The following is a 27,005-nucleotide window of genomic DNA, read 5'->3' as shown; positions in this document are numbered from 1 at the left end:
TGGGACATATCTTGTCTGCAGGAGGAATTGCCGTAGATCCCGCCAAGATCAAAACTGTTACAGAATGGCAAGCCCCAACCACCCAGACCGAGGTCCGCGCTTTTCTTTGATTAGCCGGATATTACCGCAGATTTGTAGAAGGCTTTTCGAGCATCGCTCGACCAATGACCCAACTATTGAAGAAGGACAAGAAGTTCGAATGGACTGACAAATGTGAAGAGAGTTTCCAGCAACTCAAGAGTAGACTGACCTCAGCCCCAATCCTGATCATGCCGGACATCACCAAGCCCTTTGACGTCTATTGCGACGCCTCCAAGACTGGTCTTGGATGTGTGCTTATGCAAGAAGGCAAAGTGATTTCATACCTTTCAAGACAGCTGAAGCAACATGAGCAGAACTATCCAACCCGCGACTTAGAGCTTGCAGCCGTAGTCTTAGCCTTGAAAGTTTGGCGTCATTACCTCATGGGTAATCGATGCGAGATCTACTCCGACCACAAGAGCCTGAAGTATATCTTCACCCAGAAAGAGCTGAATATGAGGCAGCGCAGATGGATATAATTGATCAAGGATTACGACATGGGGATTCACTACCACCCCGGCAAGGCCAATGTGGTAGCGGATGCTTTGAGTCGACTGCCATGCCAGTTGAACTCCATGATCGCAATCGAGCAACCCAGCCTGTTTCAGGAGTTTGAACAGTTTAGACTGGAACTTGTTAGTGAAGGATTCCTAGCCAGCATAGAGCTTCAACCCACCTTGATCAGCCAGATCAAGGAAGCCCAGAAAGGAAACGCTAGCATTGATGGAATCAAGAACCAGAGAGCCGCAGGAAAGGCACCAGGATTCACCGTAGATGAAGCCGGAGTTCTTTGGTACAAAGGACGCCTTTGTGTTCCATCAGACTCAGAGTTGAAGCAAGTCATCCTAAAGGAAGATCATGACACTCTTTACTCAATTCATCCCGGAGGTACCAAGATGTATCAAGATCTGAAGGAGCAATTCTGGTGGCATGGAATGAAGAGAGAAATCGGAAGCTACATCGCCAAGTGTGATATCTGTCAGAGAGTCAAGGCGGAACATCAACGACCCGCAGGATTGCTGCAGCCACTGCAGATTCCCGAATGGAAGTGGGACTCTGTAGGAATGGACTTTATGACCGGTTTGCCCAAATCTAGCAAAGGAAATGATTCGATATGGGTAGTTGTCGATAGACTGACCAAAGTAGCCCATTTCATTGCCTTCAAGACCACATACCAAGGCCCAAAGTTAGCGGAACTATACATCTCCAGAATAGTCGCACTGCACGGAACCCTGAAGTCGATAGTGTCAGATAGAGGATCACAATTCACCTCAAGATTCTGGCAGAAAGTGCACGAAGGACTAGGAACCCATCTGAATTTCAGCACCGCCTATCATCCGCAGACCGATGGACAGACGGAAAGAGTCAACCAGATATTGGAAGACATGCTGAGAGCATGTATACTGGAATATGGATCCAAGTGGGAAGACTGCCTGCATTACGCAGAATTCTCTTACAACAACAGCTACCAAGCCAGCTTACAAATGGCCCCCTTTGAAGCCTTGTACGGAAGGAAATGCCGTACCCCGCTGAATTAGTCGGAAGTCGGAGAAAGCCAAGTCTTTGGAACAGATGTTCTCCAAGAAGCCGAAGAGAAAGTACACAAGATCCGCGAGTACCTCAAGACGGCGCAATCAAGACAGAAGAGCTACGCCGACAAGAGACGTCGAGAGTTGACCTTCGAGATCGGAGATTTTGTCTATCTCAAAGTATCCCCCTGAAAGGAATGCAGAGATTCCAGCTGAAAGGAAAGCTCGCACCCCGATATGTCGGACCCTTCAAAGTTCTGAGTCGCCGAGGCGAAGTATCTTATCAACTGGAGCTACCAGAAGAAATGTCGGCTGTGCACGACGTGTTTCACATCTCACTACTCCGGAAGTGCCTAGAAGTCCCCGAGAAGACCGAAGTGTTCAAGAACATCGATCACCGACATCGACAAGGACTTGACGTACCGTGAAGTGCCGATTCGCATTCTGGAGGAAGCTTACCGAACCACCCGCACCCGAAGCATCAAGTTTTTGAAGATTCAGTGGAGCAACCATACCGAAGATGAAGCCACTTGGGAACGTGAAGACTTCATGAAGAAGGAGTACCCAGATCTCTTTAGTACCTAGTTTTCTTTTAGATCTCGGGACGAGATCTTTTGTAAGGGGGAAGGGTTTGTAACATCCCAAATTTCAATAAAAGGAAGAAGAAGAATTTCAGAGATCCAAATTTCAGAACCAACAAAAACTTTTATTTGCATATAGTGCCATGCATAGGACTTGTGCATTTTGAGTGATATGCCATGATGATTGTTATTGTGTTTATGTGCTAAACCCTAAAACCCTAAAGTGATCAAGTGAAGATCACAAACCAAATAAAATAAAAAGAGAAAGAAATCAAATAAGAAAAACCCTAAAACCCTCACATATGGTTTATGCCATTTTTGCAAATCTTTACCTTAGACCAATTTGACCTTCACCATTAGTTGTAATTATGTTACTAAACACTTACTACAGCTTTTGGAATCAAAGAAAAACAAATCAAATCAAATTCAAACTCAAATTGTGATCACATATGATAGTGGTCAAATCTGCCATTTATATTCTGGTCACTACTTTGAGCCCTTGTATTTCAAGTTTTTCAAACTAAACTCTCCCAATTCTTTGCACCTCATCCAAGAGCACATCAAGGTGAACAACTTTGGTAAAGACCACCATGCCAAAATCATCTTGTATCAAAAACTATGCTCATGCAAAGTTGAGACTTTTTAACAAGTGCAACAATCTCACACTTTGCATTTTTTGCATTTCTTTGATTTTTTTAAATTCCACCACCACTTGTATTTTTCTCTGGTCATTTACAACTAAACCAAACCAACCACTTTCAAATTTTGGAACCATTTGAGCTCAACCAAATTTGGCAAGATTTTGGCAAATTTCAAATAGGGATAAATTCAAACACTATTTGGAATAGTGTTTTGGCCAACCTTAAGCCACCACTTGAGCTCTACCTTGTTCCCTGGTCCCCTCTCTCTCTTGCCTGCAAAGAAACCCTAGGAGGAGCTCTAGGAGGACAAGGACATGGCCATGCCGGCCATGTCTCACCATGTCCCTCGCCCTCTCTTCTCCTTCCTCCCCAACCCTGGCCAACGCGCCACAGAGCACCACCTGGCCTCCCTACACCTTCCTAGCACCGCCATTGCCAAGGGGAACACCGACCACCGCCGGAACGCATGCGTCCAGAACGGCATCGGCATGCCATTGGTGTCGCACACGCGCGCGCCACGGGCATCACTGGCCACGAGTCACCTCGCCGCATCACTCCACTCCTGGCCCCCCTTTCTTCACCAACAGCCTCGCTGTGCCACCACGAACGCGCAGGACACGCGCAAGACACCGACCCGTGCCCGCCGTCGCCGGAGACGACGACCACATCCCGCTTCTGTCGCGCAGTACCCCTCGACCACCCGACCGATTTAGGCACCGTCCGACCGCGCTGTCGCCACCAAAAGAACCGCCTGGACACGCAGCACAGTGCCCCGCCATCGTCTAGCTCGCTAGCTCGCCGGAGCACCCGCGTCGATGTCGACCTCGTCACAGCAACCGCGGCACCCTCGCGATTCTATAAATAGGGCGCTCCCTCGACTCAACCAAGCACGCCATCTCACTCTCCTCTCTTCACTGCTTCGCCTCACACCAGTAGCTAACCCAATCGTCGCCAGAGCCGCCAGAATTGCAAGCTCGACGCCGCCAGTACCCGGAGGTTGCAGCCGTCGATTCAAGCCTCCCCAAGCGACGCCACTTGTACCAGCCGCCTCAGCACCGTCGACAACGTCACCGTGAACCTCGCCGCCGACTGCCGGAGCCCTGGTACTCCCTCTGACCCCCTAGGCTCGCCGGCGAAGCCACGGCATCTCGTCGGAGACGACGATGCCTGTGAGCCGTTGATCGCCGTTCTAATCCAACACGCCACACTGCCCCGTACCGATTCGGGTGTGGTGAGCCGCTGACAGGCGGGTCCCACGCTGTCAGGCAGCCCACGCGTCTGTGGACCGTGGTGGGCTGGGCAGGCCGTTAAGTTTGAATCTGGCCCGTTAGATTTTCCCGCTCAGCCCATTTGTTTAAATTCGAAATTCCAGATTCTATTTAAATTCAATACTGGCCCTGTCTTTGAAATTGAATAGTTTCAAATTGGCTTGGCCAAATTTAACAAACTTTATATTGTTGGAAAGCTACCGAAAAGATCTACAAAACCCCACTGGTCTCATTGCGAGATATTTTGTAGAAATAATGTGACAAAAAGAACAATTCAGGGACTTTTGCACATTCAATTAAATCTTAAAAATCAACCAAAAATGATATTTAGTTGATTCCAACTCTAATAGCTCACATTTCACTTACACTAATTGTTTCTGCGAAAATATGGTGTGGTCACTTTGGGTGATCATGGCCTAGTTTAAATAAAGGACTATATGGCTAGTTTAGTTAAGTGATATTGTCCAAAACTATTATGCAAATCATATGAAGTGTTTCACTTCATTTAAATCTTGTCCCAAGTACTTTCATATGAAGTTGGACCCCTGGTCAAATACTCTCACATGAAATACTTGGTGATTTTTAAATCATATTTAGAATTGTTAAATTGTATGAGGTATCCTACCTCATTTAAATTATTTTCCCAAATGATGATGATGAATGGTTGACTTAGGTCAACATGATTTCATGCATGATTATGGAGGAAGTTAAATCTTAAGAAGATTCAATGAGAGGAAATTATTTCCTCCAACACTAAATGGAAACTATCATTTACATATGTAATGAGAGGAAATTATTTTTCCTCAATAAAGAAAACCAATACACCTAATGGTATTAAGTGTGTGCTTAGAATAGTTTGTGTGAAGTAATGATGTGCTTAGTATAGCAATTGAACCTTGTTGAGTGATTATACCTCATATTCGAATTTACACGCTAGCACCGGAGAATACCAGGAAGAGGAAGGATTCTACCAAGAGGAGGAAGAGGAGCACCTTGACCACTACCAAGGCAAGCTAATATTCTTGCAAAGTGCAAAGCCCTTTGGGGCAAGGCACCATTAGTCTTACCTTTCTTACCACAATCCAATCCCAAGATTTTACCATACAAGTTTTTACTTGTTTATTTAAAGAGTTACTTTTATAGTTAACTTTGGTCTAAGTCAAAAAGATTACTAGAGTAGCAAAGTTGGTCTCAAAGCTAGCCAAGCAAGATAGCACCCCTCATGATTAGTGCTAGTGCTAAATACTAAAACTTGACTACTCTAGATGGGAACATGTGACTGGAAATGAATTTGAAAGCTTGGAATGCTGAGTCATTCTATTGAATGATTTTTGAAGGTGAATATGACTTGCAGAAGATGGTGATTTTTGATTAAAACTGATATTGGTTTGAATGCGATACCTTTCCAATTTTGAGTACCCCCACAATTCCTGATTATGGGTAGGGCTTAACTGGAAACTTATGCATCTTAGTATGGGTTCCCTCTGAACACACATCATAGGGGTTATGCCGAGGCTGCCTCCGTTGTTGAGAAATGATGTGAATTGAGGTGAATTGTACGGCCAAGCCCTGTGTAGTTCCCAGGTTGACAGTTGGTCTTCACTGGGAGGCCAAGCTCATGGGGAGAGGTGCTCATACTAGGGTTTGTAAGTGAAAGGTTATGGTTGATGATCCGCGTACTGTGTTACGATGATTCGGGGTTATCCCGACGGATGAAATCAAATGTTGTGGCACAAGTGTGCAACCTCTGCAGAGTGTAAACCTATTCGAATAGCCGTGTCCACGGTTACGGACGGTTGGAAAGGCCATACAATTTCCGGTATCAGATTCTTGAAAATGTTGGTGAAATGATTGGTGAATGGTGACTTGTTTTTGAATCACAACTTGAGTTGTGGGAATGACACTAATGTTCCCACTTGAGTTAGTTAGCACATGAATAAGCATTTTCTCAAATACTTGTGAACTAAAATTGGCTTTATGCAAATAAACTAGAGCTTAGCACCCCTTACTAAAATTGTTAGCACTTACACTAGTATTAGTTTGCGAGTACTTAAAGTACTCACGGCTTTGTCCCTGGCTATTCAAATGGCCAGAGTATGAAGATGAACAGAACTACCAAGGTGACGACTGCTGCTTGTGACGGTAAAGCACACGTCCGTTGGGAACCCCAAGCGGAAGGTATGACGCGTACAGCGGCAAGTTTTTCCCTCAGTAAGAAACCAAGGTTATCGAACCAGTAGGAGTCAAGAAGCACGTTGAAGGTTGATGGCGGCTAAGTGTAGTGCGGCGCAACACCAGGGATTCCGGCGCCAACGTGGAACCTGCACAACACAACCAAGATATTTTGCCCCAACTTAACAGTGAGGTTGTCAATCTCACCAGCTTGCTGTAACAAAGGATTAGATGTATAGTGTGGATGATGATGTTTGCATAAAACAGTAGAACGAGTATTGCAGTAGATTGTATTCGATGTAAAAGAATGGACCGGGGTCCACAATTCACTAGTGGTGTCTCTCCCATAAGATAAATAGCATGTTGGGTGAACAAATTACAGTTGGGCAATTGACAAATAAAGAGGGCATGACCATGCACATACATGTTATGATGAGTAGTGTGAAATTCAATTGGGCATTACGACAAAGTACATAGACCGCTATCCAGCATGCATCTATGCCTAAAAAGTCCACCTTCAGGTTATCATCCGAACCCCCTCCAGTATTAAGTTGCGAACAACAGACAATTGCATTAAGTATGGTGCGTAATGTAATCAACAAATACATCCTTAGACATAGCATTGATGTTTTATCCCTAGTGGCAACAGCACATCCACAACCTTAGAACTTTCTCACATCGTCCTGCATTTAATCGAGGCATGAACCCACTATCGAGCATAAATACTCCCTCTTGGAGTTACAAGTAACGACTTGGCCAGAGCCTCTACTAATAACGGAGAGCATGCAAGATCATAAACAACACATAGATGATAGATTGATAATCAACATAACATAGCATTCATTATTCATCGGATCCCAACAAACGCAATATGTAGTATTACAGATAGATGATCTTGATCATGTTAGGCAGCTCACAAGATCCAACAATGATAGCACAATTAGGAGAAGACGACCATCTAGCTACTGCTATGGACCCATAGTCCAGGGGTGAACTACTCACTCATCACTCCGGAGGCGACCATGGCGGTGAAGAGTCCTCCGGGAGATGATTCCCCTCTCCGGCAGGGTGCCGGAGGCGATCTCCTGAATCCCCCGAGATGGGATTGGCGGCGGCGGCGTCTCTGGAAGGTTTTCCGTATCGTGGCTCTCGGTACTGGGGTATTCGCGACGAAGACTTTAAGTAGGCGGAAGGGGGGAGTCGGAAGGTTGACGAGGGGCCCACATGCTAGGGCCGCGCAGGCCCCCCTTGGGCCGCGCCGCCCTAGTGTGGCGGCGCCTCGTCGCCCCACTTCGTTTCCCTTTCGGTGTTCTGGAAGCTTCGTGGAAAAATAAGCCCCTGGGGGTTGATTTCGTCCAATTCCGAGAATATTTCCTTACTAGGATTTCTGAAACCAAAAACAGCAGAAAACAGCAACTGCCTCTTCGGCATCTTGTTAATAGTTTAGTGCCGGAAAATGCATAAATATGACATAAAGTATGTATAAAACATGTGAGTATCATCAATAAAGTAGCATGGAACATAAGAAATTATAGATACGTTTGAGACGTATCAACGACCAGCAGGACGCCTACGACAACTAGGAGTCTTCCGACGTCAAGCGTTGGCCTGTGGACTAGAGAGTCCATTTATCTTTACGCTTCCGATATGAACTTGTGTTTGTTCGTTGATCAATAGATCAACTATTTGTGTAATATGGATCATGTGATTCAAGTTGTAAGACAATATTGTTTGTAATGAATGATGACTATGATATTCAACTATCATGCCTCGCAACAACATTATTCCTGGGATTGCGATGAATGACATAATAGGCATCTAGACTTAAAAATCCGGGTGTTGACAATGTTGCTGCCTCATGGGTCCCACATGTCATACCAGCACTATTCTGCAACCAGTTGCAGAAAAATATTCTAAGCACCGACTTGTACATTCCTGGACACAAGGTTGTACTTCCCAGATAACAGGGTTCAACTTTCTGTCGAACTTACCTGAACTTCCCAGTTTCTTTAGAGGTACTGATTATACCTCATATTTCTCAACCATTTTTCGGAACTATGCAAATGATATACCGTTGAATAGATAATGAAAAACCACAACTTTTTCATGTTCACACTTTTCACTGATTTTGCATAGTTTAAATTTAATTTTGAAAATACGAAAACAGATCTATATGGCCAGAAACGAACTTTTAGTTTGATTTTCGAATCGCTTATCGAAACTGTGCAAATGATATACTGTTGGAAAGATAATGAAATTGCGCAACCTTTTCATGTTTTATGTTTTTTCGAAATCCTCACAGTTTTTGAATAGTTTTGAAAATACCGAAATTCGGAGGTACTCAAAAAATGAGCGGACAGTAATTTGGATGATTTATTTCAACCGTATGTCGGAATGATGCAAATGATATGGCGTTGGAAAGCTATGGACTAGGCGCAACTTTCTCAAAATCTACTCTATTTCCTTACAGTTTAAGAGAATATCTCAAAATACTGTCCACCCATTTTATGTGACGGGCACCGATTGATTTTCCCCGCGATTTCCATGCGGTATATTTAAACAATGCAAATGATATATGGTTGGAAAAGTGTCAAAATGGCGCATATTTTTTATATCTACCATTTTTGCCAAATTTGAATGGTTTAAAACTAATTTTAGAAGTTTTAAAATTATGTTTCCGGTATATTTTGAGAGATAACGATTTGAATTTGATGGATTAGATCCATTTATTTGTTGTAAAATGTTGTAGGCAATGAAATTAGACATATACTCTACCATATAAAGCTTTTGGTGATAATGATTGAAGTGGTTGGTGATCAAATCGATGAGATTTGAACAATAGATTTCCGCCCCGTAAAAACAGAGCATTGAACTTCCCTCGACACGAACTTGCACTTCTAGGGAAATGCGGTTGTACTTCTCGGTGTTGTTTCACGAAAGTTTTCAGTAAAATGACTATAAGTTTCTCATACGGTGTCTGTTTGAGTTCCACAGCCACACAAAATGCTCAGCACAACCACGTGCATCTGAACTTCCCACGACATGTCCCTGTACTTCCTGGCCTTCGTGATTGTACTTCCTGGAAATGTTTTGATACAAGTGTGCTTTACAAAAACCAGCATGTTTGCATCGAAATGATAATTTTAGATTGTCCCTATATTATATTTAAGAGATTCTGCACTTCCCGGATCATAATATTCAAACTTCACAATGTTGCTATGTGAACTTATGTGGGGGTATTTTCTTCATGTAATTACCGCTTGTACTTCCTATTGTCTCCGCATGTACTTCTTGGAATCACTGCTCGTACTTCCTTGCCGATGACGGGATTATTTTGTTTTTTCTACATTTGTACTTTGTCTGGTTTCTTGTACTTCCTATATTAAGTGGGTGTATTGCTCGTCTTGAATGGTTGTACTTCTCATTTTTAAGTATATGAACTTCCTTATGGGTGATGGGATTATTATTGCTTTTGCTATGTGAACTTATGTGGGGGTATTTTATTTGAAGACTTTTAATTCATGTAATTACCGCTTGTACTTCATGTTGTCCCCGCCTGTACTTTTAGGAATCACTGCTCGTACTTCCTCGCAGATGATGGGATCATTTTGCTTTTTCTACATTTGTATTTTTTTTGGTTTTCTTGTACTTCCTATATAAAGTGGGTGTACTGCTCGTGTCGATTGGTTGTACTTCTCGTCGTCAATTATATAAACTTCCATGCACGTGACGGGATTTTTTTCTACATTAGGATTTAGCCGTTTTTGTTGCACTTCATATATTAAGTGGGTGCATTGCCCTCAATTTTTTCACGAGGGGTTTTGAACTTCCCGAATAACAGGGTTGACCTTTCTGTCAGAACTTACGTGAACTTCCCACGTCTTTAGAGCCATTGATTATACTACGATTTTCTCCACCCTTTTTCGGAATTGTGCAAATGATATACCGTTGGATAGATAATGAAAAACCGCAAGTTTTTCATGTTCACAGTTTTCGCAGATTTTGTATGGTTTAAATTTAATTTTGAAAATACAAAAACGTTTCTATATGGCAATAAAATGAACTTTAGTTCGATTTTCAAATCGCTTATCCAAATTATGCAAATGATATACTGTTGGATAGATAACGAAATTTCACAACTTTTTCATGTTTTATGTTTTCTCAAATTTTGCGTGGTTTATAAATAATTTTGAAATACTGAAATTTGGACGTATTCAAAAACATGCAGATAGTAAGTTGGACGATTTTTTTCAACCACTTATCGGAATGATTCAATGAAAGGCGTTGGAAAGCTATGGAGTAGACGCAACATTCTCATTTGGGTTGTTTTCTCTAATTCCTAACATTTTAAGAGAACAACTCGAATTACTGTCCGCCCGTTTTATGTGACGGGCACCGAATGATTTTCCCGCGATTTCCTTGCGGTATATTTAAAGAATGGAAATCATATACGGTTGGAAAGGAGTCAAAAGGTTGCATCTTTTTCATATCTACCATTTTGCCAAATCCACATGGTTTAAAACTAATTTTAAAAGTTTTGATGTCATGTTTCCGGTATACTTTGGGAGATAACGACTTGAATTTGATGGATTAGATCCATTTATTTATTGTAAAATGTTTTAGGTAATAAAATTAGACACATAATCTACCAGGTAAAGCTTTTTGTGATAATGATTGAAGTGGTCGGTGATCAAATCGATGGTATTTACACAATAGAATTCCGGCCCGTAAAAATAGAGCACTGAACTTCCCTCGACATGAAGTTGTACTTATCGGGCATTGTGGTTGTACTTCTCGGTGCGGTTTCATGAAAGTGTTCAGTCAAATGGCTATAATTTTCTCGTACGGTGTCTGTTTGAGGTCCACGGCCACAAAAAATGTGCGACACAACCACGCGCATCTGAACTTCCCGAGACATGTTCTTTTTCTTCTTGGCCTTCATGGTTGTACTTCCTAGAAATGTTTTGATATTAGTGTGTTTTACAATAACTAAATATGTGTGTTTTGGAATGATAATTTTAGATTGTCCCTACACTCTATTTAAGTGATTATGCACATACTGGATCTTAATTTTTGAACTTCCCAACGTTGCTATGTGAACTTATGTGGGAGTATTTTTTTTCTTTGGACAATTTGGAGTTTCTATAATTACCGCTTGTACTTCATGTAGTCTCCTCTTGTACTTCTCGGAATCACTGCTTGTACTTCCTTGCGATGACGGGATTATTTTGTTTTTTCCTACATTTATATTTTATTAGTTTTATTCTACTTCCAATATTTAGTGGGTTTACGTCTAGTGTTGAATGGTTGTACTTATCTCCGTCAACTATTTGAACTTCCTCTTCGGTGACGGGGTTATTTCATTTTTTAATTTGGATTTTGTTGGTTTTCTTGTACTTCCTATAGTAGGTGCTTGTACTACTCGTGTCGAATGTTTGTAATTCTCGTCATCAACTATTTGAACTTCCTCGGGGGTGACGGTATTATCTCGTTTTTACTACATTTGGATTTTGCCAATTTTCTTGTACTTCCTATAATAAGGGCTTGTACTACTCGTGTCGAATATATAGTTGTACTTCTCATCGTCAAGTATTTGAAATTTCTCGCGGATGACGAGATTATTTTGTTTTTTTCATTTGGATTTTTGTCGGGTTTCTTGTACTTCCTATAATAAGTGTATGTACCCCTCATGTTGAATGGTTGTACTTCTCACTGTCAAGTATTTAAATTTCCTCGGATGATGAGATTATTTTGTTTTTTCTACTATTGGATTTTGTCGGTTTTCTTGTGCTTCCTATACTAAGTCGTTGTACTGATAGTGCATGTACTTCCTATATTAAGTGGATGTAATTGCTTGTTCGAATGGTTGTACTTCTCATCGTCAAATATTTGAACTTCCTCGCGAATCACGTGGGTGTACTTCCTGGAAATGTTTTGATACTAGTGTGTTTTACAAAAACTAAAGATGTGTGTTTCAGAATGATTATTTTAGATTGTCCCTACACTCTATTTACGAGTTCTGCTCTTCTCAGATCTTAATCTTTGAACTTCACAACGTTGCTATGTGAACTTATGTGGGAGTATTTTCTTTGAACACTTTTAGTTCATGTACTTACCGCTTGTACTTCCTAGAGTCTTCAAGTGTACTTCTCAGAATCATTGCCTGTACTTCCTCACAAATGACGGTATTATTTGGTTTTCTCTATATTTGGATTTTGTCGGTTTTGTTGTACTTCCTGTAATAAGAGGGTGTACTGCTTATGTCGAATGGTTGTACTTATGGTCGTCAAGTATATAAACTTCCACGCAAGTGATGGGATTATTTTGTTTTTTCTACATTTGGATTTTGTTGGTTTTCTTGTACTTCCTATATTAACTGGGGTACTGCTTATGCCGAATGATTGTACTTCTCGTCGTCAAGTATTTGAACTTCCTCGCGGATGACGGTGTTATTTTGTTTTTTTACATTTGAATTTTGACGGTTTTTCTTGTACTTCATGTATTAAGTGGGTGTACTGCTTATGTCGAATGGATGTACTTCTTGTCATCAAGTATTTGAATTTCCCCCATCGATGTTTTTTCCAAATAACATGAGTAATAACTACTATATTAAACCTTAACAAGCATCTTTTTTCTCCTAATTTTGGATTTTTTTTAGAATTAATGTTGGGCTGACACGTATGGTTTAGATAGTTTGATTACCGCTGGTGTTTTACAGTGTGTACTTTTGGTGCTCTATACCATTTTTAAAGAGGCTGAGAAATAGTTTTCCTCATCCTTATGTGTGTGGCTGTAGCCTTTCTGTACATAGTCAAAGCGGTGGCCTATAGATAGTCAAAGCGGTTGCATCAGTTCCCGAACGGACCAGCCAGTTTCTGCCCCATCTTTTCCACTCGTGCCTCTCATTTTCTCCTTTCCCCTCCATGGCCGCCACGGTGGCCTGCTCCCCTCCCTCCCCTGGCAACCACGGTGGCCTGCTCCCCTTCCTCCCCTGACCACAGCCAGTGCTGCTGCACGCCGAGCCACACCCTCCTCCTCTCTATTCCCCAACACTAGGCGGCGGCGCCATGGCATCGGGGCAGGGCGCGCGCCGATCGACGTGCGACGCGTCCTTGGGAGGCACTTGGGTGGCGGCGACGTCGTCGGTGTGGAGGCGGTCCAGCAAGCAGGGGGAGGGGCACACCTTCTCTATTCCCCATCGGCAGTTGGCTGCGCCATGGCATCGGGTGGGGCGCGCGCCGATCTGCATACGGAGCGACCTCGGGAGGCAGCTGGGTGGCGGCGACGCCTCCGGCGCGGAGGCGGGACAGCAAGCAGGGAGAGTGAGAGGTCGGATGCAGCCACCTCGACCACGAGTTCATCCGCGACCGACGACCAATCACCAGCGGCTAGATGCGTCATCGGGCAGGTACGGCGCGTGACCGCGCCTTCCTCTGCATCCCCTTTCTTTCTCCGGCCTCACTTCCTCGCTCTCTCCGTCAATGAGCGTACTGGCTGGGCAGGGGAGGGTGCCGACCTTCGTTCGTGCGTCGTCGGCTACACGGCTACCTCTGCCGTCGGCACGTCGCTGCCAGCTTCGGGCGGTACAAGGAGCGACGGGAGTCCAGGTGAGAAGAATAGCATCGCGCAGGCTAACCACCGGCATCCAGTCCTGACGAGGACAAAAGGTAAGTCAGTCCTCACAGCTGAATTTTTGTTTCCTAATTTCCTTCTGGGTCTATGTCAGTGTTCATGATACTCCACATCTGCATGTCTGGAGGTGTCTAAATTTGATGCCCCTTGTTATGTAAATTTGTGATATGATCTACAAAACAGCAGTAGAATAATTGACTGCTCCACTATCCAAATAAATTGTCTTTCATTTATAATTTTTTAGTGTTGACGTGCCCTGTAACATAACTGTATCTTCTATGCAGGCATAGTCGTGAATTTTACAGGGGAGTCAAGCATATCAGATGCATGTTTACATACATGGATTCTAAACGATGTCGCCAATAGTTGAGTCACTCCTGGATGTTTTGAAGCCTTCTGAGAAACCTCAGCATACTATGGCACCAGAGATTCCATTGATTTTACTACTTTTCCTATTTGGTAAAGTCAATGTTATGTGTTCACCATGTATGTCCTGCTGAATGATGCTTCCGTGTGTTATTTCAGTTTGCCAGCTACTTTCATCAAGCCATTCTAGCAATGGCGTTGTTAGTAGTAGTAGCCCACAGCCACCGAAAATATGGAAAGTAGATTTACTATCCATTACAACCAAACTAATGACAAATTGTGGAGACACATGATTGTATCTCAACATAGTGTTAGGGGTAATGATAAGCTATGTGCATGAATTTCGATTTATCAACTCATGGGTAGTATATTTTGGACCCTGCTATGCAAAAATGATCTCACATACATGTCTAAAAAGAAGGCACGCTAGAAAGTATTTCTATCTTTTAGATCGAATTATTATTGTCTTGGCCTGACGCCCGATAAGCTCCGTGCAGGACTTCTGATTTTTCCATTCATGGGTAGTAATATATTAGACCCTGTTCTACCAAAGTGAGCTCTTGGTTTTGGATTTTCTTAAAATTTAATGGTGCTTACCTTCTTGTTGGTAATTTTTGGGCAAGCAAAATTCTCACTCACACCCGTTGGATGTATGATTCAATTCGAGTTTTTTCAGCTTGACCTTACCTGTGCATATCTCAAACAAGTGAGTAAAGAGTCTCATATATGAAATTGTGCGTGTGTGTGTGGCTGATTATATTCATCTGAATGTAAAATTTAGGTTTTTAGTCTCATCTATACAATATTGTGCATGTTAAGCGCCATGCCAATGGTCCTGATATATCTATTGTTGTGCATCCGGCTAACTAATAATGTTGTATTTTTTTATTTTCAGGATACATCTCGCACGGAGGAGATCAAAAGGTCCAGGTCATTGTTTTGCTATGTATCTGTGGCTTATGCTGAAACTTTTTCTCATAACGATTGTTGGGGGTGTGAACTTATTAGTGGTTTATGTTGGAAGCTAGCGAGTTCTCTGATAATTTTTCTGAACTGGTGTCTTCTGGCTGAAGTAATTCCAATGCGAGAACTGAGCTAAACTTCATGTTGTACTCATTGGCATCAGAGCCATGTTACGGAAACTGAGTCATCATCACATCATTTTCAGGATGGATGTAGGTACTTATTCTTCAGAACTATTTGATTTCCATTGAGTAGTCAAAGTCTTCTTTCTTCATTTTTTCAAAGGAAGCTGAATAGAAAGCTCCATCACTATTTATCGTATGGCTACTTATTTCCCGAGAAAACGAAAGGATAGGTGATAATTCACTTGGGGCATTACAACATTGTTACAATGTGTTTTTTTTCCTTGCAAATAATTGATATTACAGTGTCAACCTTGATCCATTTACTACTGAACACTGTTGTTAACTAACTATAAGTTTTGAAAACTTCTCTCTTTGTTTGGAGTATAGTTGCCTGTTTTGATGAGTTATACAAGAGAGTGTGAGTTATGTTCGTCGTTGCATTTTTTATTAGTTACCACTACTGAATTGAACAACAAAGGCTACTACAAATTTAGGGGAAAGGTTATTTGAAGACTTAGTGCGCACCTGTGTGTTTTGCCCCTTCACCCCTTTTAATTATTTATTGGAAATAAGAGTTTATAAAAATGGTTGTTTGAACATCTGCAAGCATAAAGAAAAGATTATATTAAGTTTGCCACCACTGTACCTATTCTCTTTCGAATTGTTGTGTTGAAGCATGAACTCTCAATGTAAATGTAATCATGCATACTCTACACCATGATTACATTTATTTGTAAAATATGCTGATTTATGACCATTTATTAAATAATATACAGTTCAAGCTAGGTCTGTTTATTATACTTTTCCAGACTGTGAACAAATTTATACATCTACAGATTTTAGATGGTTGTTTCCCTGATCGAGCTCTGCTCTTTTTTCCTGCATATTTGCTTTGCTGAAACAACTTCCTAGGTGGACAATTGTAATCAGTTCTCTTACCTTCATTGTGTCAGAAATTAAGTGCTTAGATCCATTAAAATGACATAGTAATCACTAAGATATACTCAATGTTGTGAATAATTTATTTTGAATAGCAATGTATGATGTTCATATTGCAAACAGGAATTAGAATTTAGCATTTACTTGGATTTATGTTTCTCCGCATCTGTGGTTTCAGAGAAGCAAACTAACTAACCTACTTTAGGACCAAGGAGTGAAAAGAAATCTTCTATGGGGGATATACTTATGTTTCTTCCAGTTTTATATGGGTGTTGTTGACCTGTTCTCTCCTTAGTTTTTTTTTATTCTGCATCTCCCTTCTTAGTTTCTATAGAGATGGCATGCTGCAATATATATGTTGTCTTTTGTTTCCTGATAGAGGTCACAGAGAAGCTCGCTTACTGTTTGCTAGCATAAATGAAACACAAGAAGACATTACAAGGAGCACTACATTAAAATATTCTTATAAGCACTTTTGGTGTATGGGGCTGTTAAATTATTTTACAGTGACGTTGTAGACTGGTGGTTCTACAAGCTTGAAATGCAATCCATTGTAAAATACACACGAAGTCATATAATACTTGTAAGAACAAACGCTTTAAGTAGAGTACAAGTGTGTTCTAATGGCATAACATATTCTTCTGTTGTCCTTACATGAATATTAGCAGTTTTTTTTTGCACGAATACATGCATTAGAGATATATAAAAAGAAACAACTCCGTTTTTCTTCAAATGATAATGCATAGCCATATATGTGTCTCTGAAGGTAGTTTTGAAAGTGGAGCAGTTTATGCTCATCATCGTCCTTTTTGATTCATGCTACCGTCAGTAGTTATTGTGGTTTTATTAATAATGAGATGGACATGGAATCAAATATATAGTTGAATTTGATTATTTCTGGTTCTTATGCCTATCTCCCTTCTTCAGCTAATACGTAAGAGTGTCTTATATATCCACTTCCTTATGTAAGAGCTTGAGAAATGCAGTAGACTTGAAAACGTTGCTGAACTTTTGAAGGACGTTCGAGTGGGTGTGCTTAAGAGTGTTTCTGCAGTATGTTTCACTTCCTTCATGACTTCTGTAGTCAAAATGTCCTCTAATGGGAAAATAGGAACCACTAACGATAATTAAGCTGTAGATGCAACGATGTTTTACCATTCAGGTTTACAAAGTTGAACCTATAAAACAACTAGAGGGTAATGATATATACCGATGAGCTCCACCTGGGCTCACGGATAAGAGTCTGAATATTTACAAAGTCATCTTTTCCTTCATTTCATTGTCTTTGCATTTCTTTTTTTAAGTACTATTGACTTTGAGAGTTTTACTCTTAATAGTTACACATAATCTCAGAGTGCCAAACTTCTTGTGCAGTCAGAGGAAACAACAACCGGTTGTCCAAACAAGTAATTAGTCAAGGAGCTCAAGTCTAGAGGAAAATAACTTAGGATATTGCCACAATATCTTGCCGAAGTTGATCACGTGTATATTAGATATTTCCAACAAGAGTGCACCATATATGAGGAAAATGCTTAACCCTTGATTATGAGAGTGCTTAACTATAGATGGCAGGAGTGTTGAACTGGGATTTAGTAACATGTTGTCATTTCCGGTCAGGCAACTATGGGCTTCACTCCTTTGTTTCAAAACTTTACAGACTGTTAATATATGCCAAGATAGTAAGGATGGAAGCTATAGCTTCAGGCACACGATGAAAGATCATGGCGGAGAGTTTGATAATTTGCTTTTTTTTTGCATTTGTACATTTAGTACTCACAAAACTTATTACTTTTTTTGTCACCATTATAATGATATTATGATTGGGGATAAAATACCATCTAATCTAGAGCAGAGTAATAGAGCTTGGAGAGAAAATATATGGATGCAATCCTATATAGCGAGTATATGATGATTGGAAACAAATAATTAGCCCCATATGTATCAAGTCGTTAACCAATGGTGGTCAGTCTACATTTTGTTATATAACTTGATGGTCTCCTGTTTTTTTTCCCTCATAAGAACTATGGGCCAGTTCTTGTTTATGTTGTTGATGGTGAAATGGTGTTCGAGACTTAGTTTCTTTGGGTTATAGAGCCATTGCCAACACACGGGTCATTGGTGTCATTGATTGAGCCAGAACTTAGAAGCTTACCCCGGCAACTGAGTGTTGGCTTCACTGGCGGTGACAAATGTTGAAACAACAGTCCTTGCAGTTATTCTGATGGAAGTCATGGCCATAGGGTAACATGTCATTCATTCATTGGATAGTTGACTCCAAAGCATGATACAATGGATAGCCTGTACTATAAGGCTTTTTGTAGAGATATGGGTGATTGCTTCACTAGGTTTACTTATCTATGCAGCCTACTAGATTATGCAGCCTGTTTTAGACAAACTGGCTAAATCATAGATCATATAAGCCTTAAAAGTGTAGGACCGCACGAGCATGTGTTATTTTGTGTGGGATAAGCCGCATTAACTGCTTAATTATCTACCACCGAACTATAGGTTCCGACTTATAATTGTGTGCACCAGATATAGATTGATGAAATTTCAGTACATTGTTAATGTCACATATGCATTCAACCGCCAATGTTCTCTCGCTGGCGCGGCGTGCCGCCGCGCCCTGTCTTGCTAGTTTGATATAACGAAGCAGTAGTTTGATATAACATGGGTAGTTTGGGTTGCGGCGCACCAGAGTCGAGTTACAGTTCAGAAAATAGAATACTAACTTTTCATACTCCCCGCTGAAACTTATTTATCTTATTATTTTAATACATTTCAATCATTCACAGGCAACAAAATATATTTAATTTTGGCACCCCAAAACCTTTAACTGGTTACAAATTTGTCGAACCGAAGATGTTTACCCTTTGTCCCTCATCTTGTACTTCTGCAAACCGACATGAGCATACACTTGCTTACAAAGATGAACATGTCAATCAAAAATTCATTACCCATTTTTAGTTTGCAGAACGGAGAAAAGGCAACACAAGCATCAATATAGAGTGCGAGATGGCATTGGCAGAAGTAGCATGAGAGAGAGCATCGTCCATCTTCCTCATGCCGGTGTCAATTTATTCCCTACACATAAGAAATCACATGATTATCCTTGTACAACCGAGCATGTCTATTTCCCTGGTATTAACATTTTTCCGCTTCCTGGGTATTAACATACATGGACCTAGCTGTATGCAGGCTATTTTTAGATACGAAAAATTGATCGGCTCTCAGTCATTTCATTCATGGACTATACTTGGCGGTGGCACCGCATATTATTCATCATGTGCGACGGTTTGCAGCTGTAGATCCCCGCCTATATCAGAACACAGTACTCCCGCATTGCCACAATTTAGTGCGTATAAGATTTTGAAAATGTAAGAGATATTAACTTTGACCAAGTTTTTTGACAAAATTATCAACATTACATCACGGGGAATCTAATGGTATTAATTTGGTATTCTAGATGTTGATATTTTTTTCTAGATACTTGGTCAAATTTTATGTCATTTGACTTTAAAAAATTCTTATATGCACTACATTTTGGCAATGAGGGAGTATATTTGGCTCATGCATGTACTATAATAATACTTCTACGGAAAAGAGGATGCCGTAGTAGTACTGCTACTGGGAAAAGGCTGAGCGCTACACACAAAAAAAAAGCTGCCCTAGCTAGGATACGTGACAAATATTTGTCTTTGATTCGTATTGGAACATCATCACATATATCTCAGTCCTTCATTTTTCTCACTGGCTTGACATTATTTCCTACACAAAAACAAAAAGAACATTTCTCAGGTCACATAGTAGCAAGCAGGTTGTTGCCAGATTAATTGGCGTGGCCACGACTCCTTGGTTTATCTTTTCAGTTCAATCAAGATATTAATCTAATGATGCAATTAAGAAAGGGAGTGTCATTTTTTTTGCGAAGGAAATTTACTTGTACTGCATGGACGATGTGCTCGTACTGCAACAGCTGAGGCAACTGAACTTTCTTAAAATTGCAGCTGCTGCCGATTTTGCCCCAAAAAATAGTAGACATCTAGGTGTATTTCCTGGGACTACTAATTTGAACTTACTGGGACTACTAAGTGAAGTTCGTGGGACGACCAAGATCACAGACTAACTTCAATTGCTATTTGCTGAAACAGATGTTTTTATAGTAAAATTGGTGTTTTTTCTGCACCACACACATGCTATCCTTATCCTTTCTCCTCATTTCGTTTTACCATGGCCTGCTCCTCTATTCTTTTTGCAAATAATCTTGATGGTAGCTACAGAACTACAGTAGAATGATTGTTAAAAAAGCTACAGCAGTAGCTTCGTGTGCGTGTGTGGGTGCAGAAGTGCACGCTAGTCGTCGTCCAGCTCAAAGTCAAAATAGCTCCAAAATTCGAAAGAACACACACAAAATTCCCGACCATGGAGCAAAATAGCCCAAGAGCAAATAATAGACGCACAAGATCACTTCTTTCAGCTTGCTATTTCTTTGACAGGTGCCATGCTGTTTCAGCTAGCTACGAACGAGCATCACTCTGAATAGCGCAAGGCAGAGAACACGAAGGAGATAAAAACTTGCAGACTCCATGAAAGCAAACTAGAGAAAATAGCAAGCTATACTTTCAAGATGATTATTCGCATAAAAAACAGAGGACATACTCGACCGCGGCAACTACTTTATTTGACTCGGAAATAAATCCGAGGCAACACCAGCTTTGTTCATTTTCAGGGAGAGAAGTACAGGGAGGCGTCAGCTGGGACCATGTGGCATAATGGGAATCACCTGATGGGTCTGCAGCGTCAGATGAAGCTGTTTGTCCAGTGCTGCACAGCCTCGACAAAATCTGCAGGCGAGCAACTTCTTCAGCTGGTCATGCGATAAGGGATCAAAGATCACGATCTCGCTCAGGTGGTTCAACAGCTCCGGCCTGAAGTGCTTCCTCACCTGACTGCACACATGCAAACCACACGAAATTCAACACCACATTCCTGATCAAGGAAACTTCAAAAATGATACTGCAATGGTGGTTCTGGAAGGGATACTAAATTGATTCGTAGCTCCTGCATGACGAGCTCACATGCGAACTTCATGGAGTTCCTGCCCAGCATCCCACGCAGGTCCACGAAATACGATCAGCATCCGCACAATCGAAGCCACAAACACGACCGAACATGGGGAGTCACCACTCTTGCACTGGGCGCAGCTGCTGCATAGAACATAGGCAGGAGAAGGGACGTATGGCCACCAGAACTCATGCTCGCGCCCGCTTCATGGCATTGCAGGGAGGAAGTACAGGCGCTGCAGTTGAAAAAGTGCAGAGGTGAAGGCACGCAAAGCCAGTGGACATGCGGACCGCGGAGGCACTGCGACAGGTCGAGGGTGGTCTGGGAATCTCGAGGCACTATGAGAGGAAGTAGGATGGAGAAGGTAGGAGGCATCGGGATGACGCTGGTGTGACGGCGAGCGAGAGGCAGCAGGGATCTGGGGCTGTGCCGGATGAAGGAAGAGCGGGGGGGATTCGCTGGTGAAGGTAGCCATGGCGACGGGCGTGGACGGCCATCCATGAAGGAGCTCGATGTGGGATCCCGGAGCGGCGGTGGTTGCCGGGGGAGGCGGCGGCATTTCTCGAGGGAAGCTCCGGCGGCGGTTGCCGGGGAGGTGGCCGCTGCGGCACGTGGCGGCGGCAGGTCTCCAGGGAGGCTCCGGCAGCGGTTTCCGGGGAGGTGGCGGCGGCGGCGCGTGGTGGTGGGGGGAATCGTGGGAGGCTGGGAGGAATTACCGGGTTGCAGGGGAAGGACTCCTTTTTTTTTCCTTTTGGCAGAACGTTTATTCCGGATCGCGTCTCTTATAACCTGGGTGGTGCTCAGAATATTCAAAATAGTGCATCCCTATATCTATACCTACCTAATAATAAAGAAAATAAGGCTTCTTGTCGGTACGTCTTTTATTACCCCTAATTTTCGTCTAAATTACACCACCTGCCACCGGGAAGTTAAAAAACGGTTCGTCTAACTGTCCTTTTGTTTTCGTGTCTGGTGAGAAATCGTGTTTGACGAGGAAACTGAGAGCCACGCAATTTCCGTTACACCGATCTATTCTGGGTGTGGGCAGCCCGGCCCAGCGCTCGGAGCGGCCTTTTTACCGTCTCCGTGTCACGTACGATTTGCAATCGATCCGGCCTTCGTATATTTTCTGTATCACGTACGACTTGCAAGCAATCGTGCCCGGCGTGAAGTCCACTTTGCTCGTTCGGTTATAAAAAAGACTCGCATCCAAGCTGTAAGTCCGTGGTTGGGCATACCACACGTTCGATCGTTTACCGCCGAGCACGTCTTCGGCGGGTCCAAGAGTGAGGCGCAATCATCTAGACCGAATAAGCGCATCGGGGACCTGGTGGGATCTGGCTGGTCGGCTAATTCATGCAGGCGTGGATGATGCACGAGATCCCCGCACCACGATGCACGTACTCGGCCTAACTCTCGCTCATCAACTAGGTTGGGCGCCGTGGCCGCCTTCCTGGTCGACCGCGAGCACCAGCGTTGAAGCCGATCTCCACGTCACCGCCTCCATCACCTACGGTCGCGTAGCGCGTCTCGACGAGGAATCATCCACAACCACGGTTACGTGCGCATTTAGACGTAATTACGAAATTCGTGCAGAGTAAAACAGAAGATCAAAATTCAGAAGTATACAACACGAAGAACATGGCACCTACCGAGCATAGAAATCTAGCATGGACTGCATCCGGCTGGAAGCACCAGAAGGCAACTCGGCAACTCAACGTACGCATGCAGAAGAGAGGAGACTCAGCGCCTTGATGGTCGGTGGAGTGTCATATGGGATAACTCAGTGTCGTCGGAGCTCGCAATCATGGCTAACAGCATGTCCAACATATTTCATCAACAGTGCCGGATGCTGTAGGTCCGAGAGGAGGAAGACAACGACGCGGTGACTGACATACAGCCCACCGCCGGGTGAGTCCACCCCGGTGACACATGGAGCGGGTGAGAAAAATAAGGAAACACACTTGACCTGAGAGTACAGAAGTGCACGCATGGATGCGGTTGTTCTTGTGGTGTCGTGCAGGTTCTTCCAGGAGTGCCCCATCCCACCTACATAATACACAACGGGAGGATCTGGGCAAGAAGCTGAAGCCAGAACAATCTTCGAGAGCTAGAACTGGCGATGGATTTATGTCATAATCTCAGGGAGAAAATTAGACCTGCCTTTCGATTAAGGTGCACGGACATAAATAGCAAAGATTTACCTTAGACACTAATTCTTTAATAAGTAGTACTTTGTACGCAAATTGATTCATAAGAGCACGCTTATTGCTGCACCGAATTAGCGACTGCTTGGTTATATGAGGTAATTTATTATTCATGTTTCTTCACAACTCTAATTTTCATATTTTGACTCCCCCATAATGAGCAATATAATATGTATATTTTTTTATCTTTTACAAATAATGATGCAACAAGTTATTGATTGATGCTGGAAATAAAATGTTCGTCTGATCTCATAAAAATGGTGTAAATATTATCTTTATTTACTTGGAGTCATAACCTGTCTAGGCTTTGTCTTTGTTAGCTCCGCCCATTTTCAAGAGCTTCGCGCAATGGCCTGGTTTTGATTTATGTTTGTTTTAATTGTTTAAATTTTTTCTTAGTTACATTATTTACCGTAGCAACGCACGGGCATATTTCCTAGTCTATACCTAATAACAAAGAAAATAAGGTTTCTTGTTCGTTCGTCTATTTCTGCCCCAAATTTTCGCTGTTATTACACCAAATGCCACCGTCAAGTGAAGTCCATAAAAAACGGTTCGGCCCGTTTCGATTAAAAAAAAGTAAGCGAACCTATCTCTGTCGTTCTCCTCCAGCCCGAGATCCTCCGCCGCCAGGAATAGTGGAAGACCCCGCACAACATAGCGTCATCGGAGGCGGACGCGGACGCGGACGCGAGGCCAGTTCTGGTGCGAGAGGCAAAGGTCACCGCAATAATCTGGAAGCATTTTCCCAAGCCCATCCGGAAGCAGGTGGAGGCAGCGCCGGTGAAGCCGGTATGGGGCAGACTCCAGGTCGGGGGTCTTCTCCGGCACCGCCAATCGCCCTCTAGCGCAGGTGGGATTCAAGTTGTCTCTTCTGCCCCTATTCCCCAAAAAATAAGAGACCCTTTTATTCGATACTATATAGCAGCATCGTGGTCGATCAACTGCAAGAGACTGGACTGCGATCTGTTCTTGGTGCAGCAGCTACCCAGATCCAAATCAAGCGCTCAGCTGCCCAGATCCAAATCAAGCGCTTTGCTCCCCTGTTAATGAAAACCTCTTGGAGCTATTCATCATGATTAATGCATGTCAGCAGGCATCAACACGGTCTATTACCATTGTCAATAAAAAGCGAACAATTGCTGGATTTCTTCTACCATCGGATAATATTCAATTAGCTTTTCAATTCGTTTCCTGTCTCAATACAAGTAAAGAAAGTAATACCCGTAACATGAGGTTCAGTACCTAGAGGAATATGCTGCTATGGTGATGCGCGAGTGTTAAGATCTGCTAACCTCTCCGATGGATTGATTGATTTATCTTCTGAATTATGATATAGTCTCAATGGAGTGATTGACTTACAGAAGCTGGTAGCGACCATGTCATCGTGTCAGATATGCGTTATAAAAAGTAGAGGAATACTGTGATACTTCCGTGAACCGTGTATACGAGCAAGTATAGTTAATATTTCTCTTTTCTGCCGAAAAAAGTATCCAAGAAAAGAGATTGTTGGCCAAGTCATTATGAGATACTCTAAACTACTAATTCAAAAAAAAAAACATAAATGTTATTTGTACTATATAACTCGCTCCGTCTCGTCTCATGAAACATGTCGAGACCATTTTGTGCCATCAAGAATTTTTTTTATTTTACTCTATCAATATTCTTTATGACAAATAGCAATGTATTATTTTCCTTATATTCTTGTTCATTCGTTTTTATTGCCCTTGAATTTCTATCCAAATTATAACTGTTGCCACCGCATATGTAAAAATAACGGTCAATTTGTTCGCCCACACGGTTATTGCCACCTCAGTGATACCGTAGTGTCGCATCACACCAACTTCAACCGTCGATAACCCACTACAGCCGAGCCTACTGCTCAACTCCCTGCATCGGTCACGGTTACCTCTCTCCGGGAGCCGTACTAGGTGCCAAAAACCAAACATTAGAACGATTGTGTTCCCGTCAGGAAAAGCTAATTTTCAATAGTGAGATTATCTATGGTTATCGCTGATAGCTTATATGAGCGTTTGATTTTTTGTTTTTCCCGATGCAACGCACGGGCACTTTTCCTAATCTATACCTAATAATAAAGGGAGAAGCGTTTCCGTGGTTTGGTCCGTCGAAAGGCGCTTTCGTCCACCATCCAAGACGTCTTGGTATGTCGCACCTTCCTTCGAATTTTCGTCGACGTCGCGGTATGAGACACCGCGAGACCCTCGAGTAGAGTCCAACCCGGACATGTCCTAATCTAATTGCATAGTACGTATGTCCCAGCTTTCGTTGAAGAAAACAACTCCAGGCCGATTTTGTTTGAGCTTTCCTAGCTGACTAGCGCCCACCCCCGGTTCCATATATATAACCCTGCGATCGAGGAAACACGTCAGATTCAGACGACAAAAATCGGGCACGGCGAAAACTACCGTATAGCTAGCTGCCCTAAGCCATGATGATTGATGAACGCTCGACAAGCAAAGGAGGGCCTGATCTTCGTCGACGATCTCTTGCAGGGCCTGATCTTTTGAATAATCCGGCACCACTTCCAAACCGGCCCTCTACATGCCGCCTCCCCCGCGATTCCGCCTCCCACATGCGGCCTCCCACGCGATTTCGCCTTTAATCGGTGGCCGTCTTTGCTCCTTGGTGACACGACATCGGTAGCACGAGCAACAACTGCAGCGGCATCACATATCGTTGGGCGCCCGATGCAAGCGCAAACCTTGCCATGGCGCCGCGGACGGGAGAGCTGGATTCCATGGTGTGATCGGCCTCGGACAACCGTCTCCAGAACAAAGAACTACCAGACGCCTCTCTAAACGCCTGTGTGCGCCAGCGTGGAAGACTGGATGCCCGTCCGTGCCGTTATAGTGTACTTAGCCAACATGGCAGGCAGCGAAATCTGGGCGATGGTGCCTGGCCACGCTAGGTTTGTTCTCCCGTCGCCGTCCTTGCGTCCCAACAGGCAACAAGTGCAGGTGATCGAAATCGTTGCTGTGGGAAGAATGATACATAAGTGCACGAGGAAGCTCAAGAACAAATAGACTTGGTTGGGGATAAAACTGAATCCGAACAGCAATTGCGAGTTTGGGACCAAGATAGTACGATCACTTGGAAGAAAATTAAAGTCTTGCTCAATTTTAATAGAGCCTGATCTTCGTCGACGATCTCTTGCAGGGCCTGATCTTTTGAATAATCCGGCACCACTTCCAAACCGGCACCCTACATGTCGCCTCCCCCGCGATTCCGCCTCCCACATGCGGCCTCCCACGCGATTTCGCCTTTAATCGGTGGCCTTCTTTGCTCCTTGGTGACGCGACATTGGTAGCACGAGCAACAACTGCAGCGGCATCACATATCGTTGGGCGCCCGATGCAAGCGCAGACCTTGCCATGGCTCCGCAGACGGGAGAGCTAGATTCCATGGTGTGATCGGCC

At 43.0% G+C, this 27,005-nt stretch overlaps 1 protein-coding gene and 1 long non-coding RNA gene across 4 annotated transcripts; one reads left to right on the top strand and one right to left on the bottom strand.

The window, feature by feature from the left end:
* Positions 1 to 13,162: 13,162 nt before the first annotated feature.
* On the top strand, positions 13,163 to 15,592 carry LOC127330189 (uncharacterized). Its single transcript, XR_007869172.2, has 4 exons — positions 13,163 to 13,680; positions 13,775 to 13,939; positions 14,189 to 14,363; positions 15,166 to 15,592. It is a non-coding gene; the product is annotated as an uncharacterized lncRNA (long non-coding RNA).
* A 3,484-nt stretch (positions 15,593 to 19,076) lies between these two features.
* LOC127333544 (uncharacterized) lies at positions 19,077 to 22,108 on the bottom strand. Of its 3 annotated transcripts, none has more exons than XM_051359926.2 (3): positions 21,376 to 22,108; positions 21,081 to 21,246; positions 19,077 to 19,381 (listed from the first exon to the last, which is right to left on the bottom strand). In XM_051359926.2, the coding sequence occupies exons 1-3, from the start codon at positions 21,435 to 21,437 to the stop codon at positions 19,370 to 19,372; spliced, it is 240 nt and encodes a 79-aa protein (XP_051215886.1). In that variant the 5' UTR covers positions 21,438 to 22,108; the 3' UTR covers positions 19,077 to 19,369. The 3 variants fall into 3 exon arrangements, 2 of the variants coding, with proteins under 2 accessions (XP_051215886.1, XP_051215885.1); XM_051359925.2 differs by lacking the exon at positions 19,077 to 19,381 and adding an exon at positions 19,391 to 20,065; XR_007871309.2 differs by lacking the exon at positions 19,077 to 19,381 and having other exon boundaries at positions 20,749 to 21,246; positions 21,341 to 22,108.
* Positions 22,109 to 27,005: the final 4,897 nt, after the last annotated feature.

The sequence above is a fragment of the Lolium perenne genome, chromosome 2 (assembly GCF_019359855.2).
Source record: "Lolium perenne isolate Kyuss_39 chromosome 2, Kyuss_2.0, whole genome shotgun sequence".
Lineage (NCBI taxonomy): Eukaryota > Viridiplantae > Streptophyta > Magnoliopsida > Poales > Poaceae > Lolium > Lolium perenne.
The sequence above is the reverse complement of the archived record's forward strand: the minus strand, read 5'-3'. Positions and strand labels throughout refer to the sequence as shown.

Bases quoted from the DNA above. Each gene is read 5' to 3' on its own strand.
- LOC127333544 (XM_051359925.2), bottom strand. From the start codon at position 21,437: ATGCTGATCGTATTTCGTGGACCTGCGTGGGATGCTGGGCAGGAACTC. The intron at 21,247-21,375 runs GTGAGCTCGTCA...GCATGTGTGCAG, and splicing joins GAACTCCATGAAGTTCGCAT to TCAGGTGAGGAAGCACTTCA. The intron at 20,066-21,080 runs GTGATTCCCATT...GTTTTTGTGTAG, and splicing joins TGACGCTGCAGACCCATCAG to GAAATAATGTCAAGCCAGTG.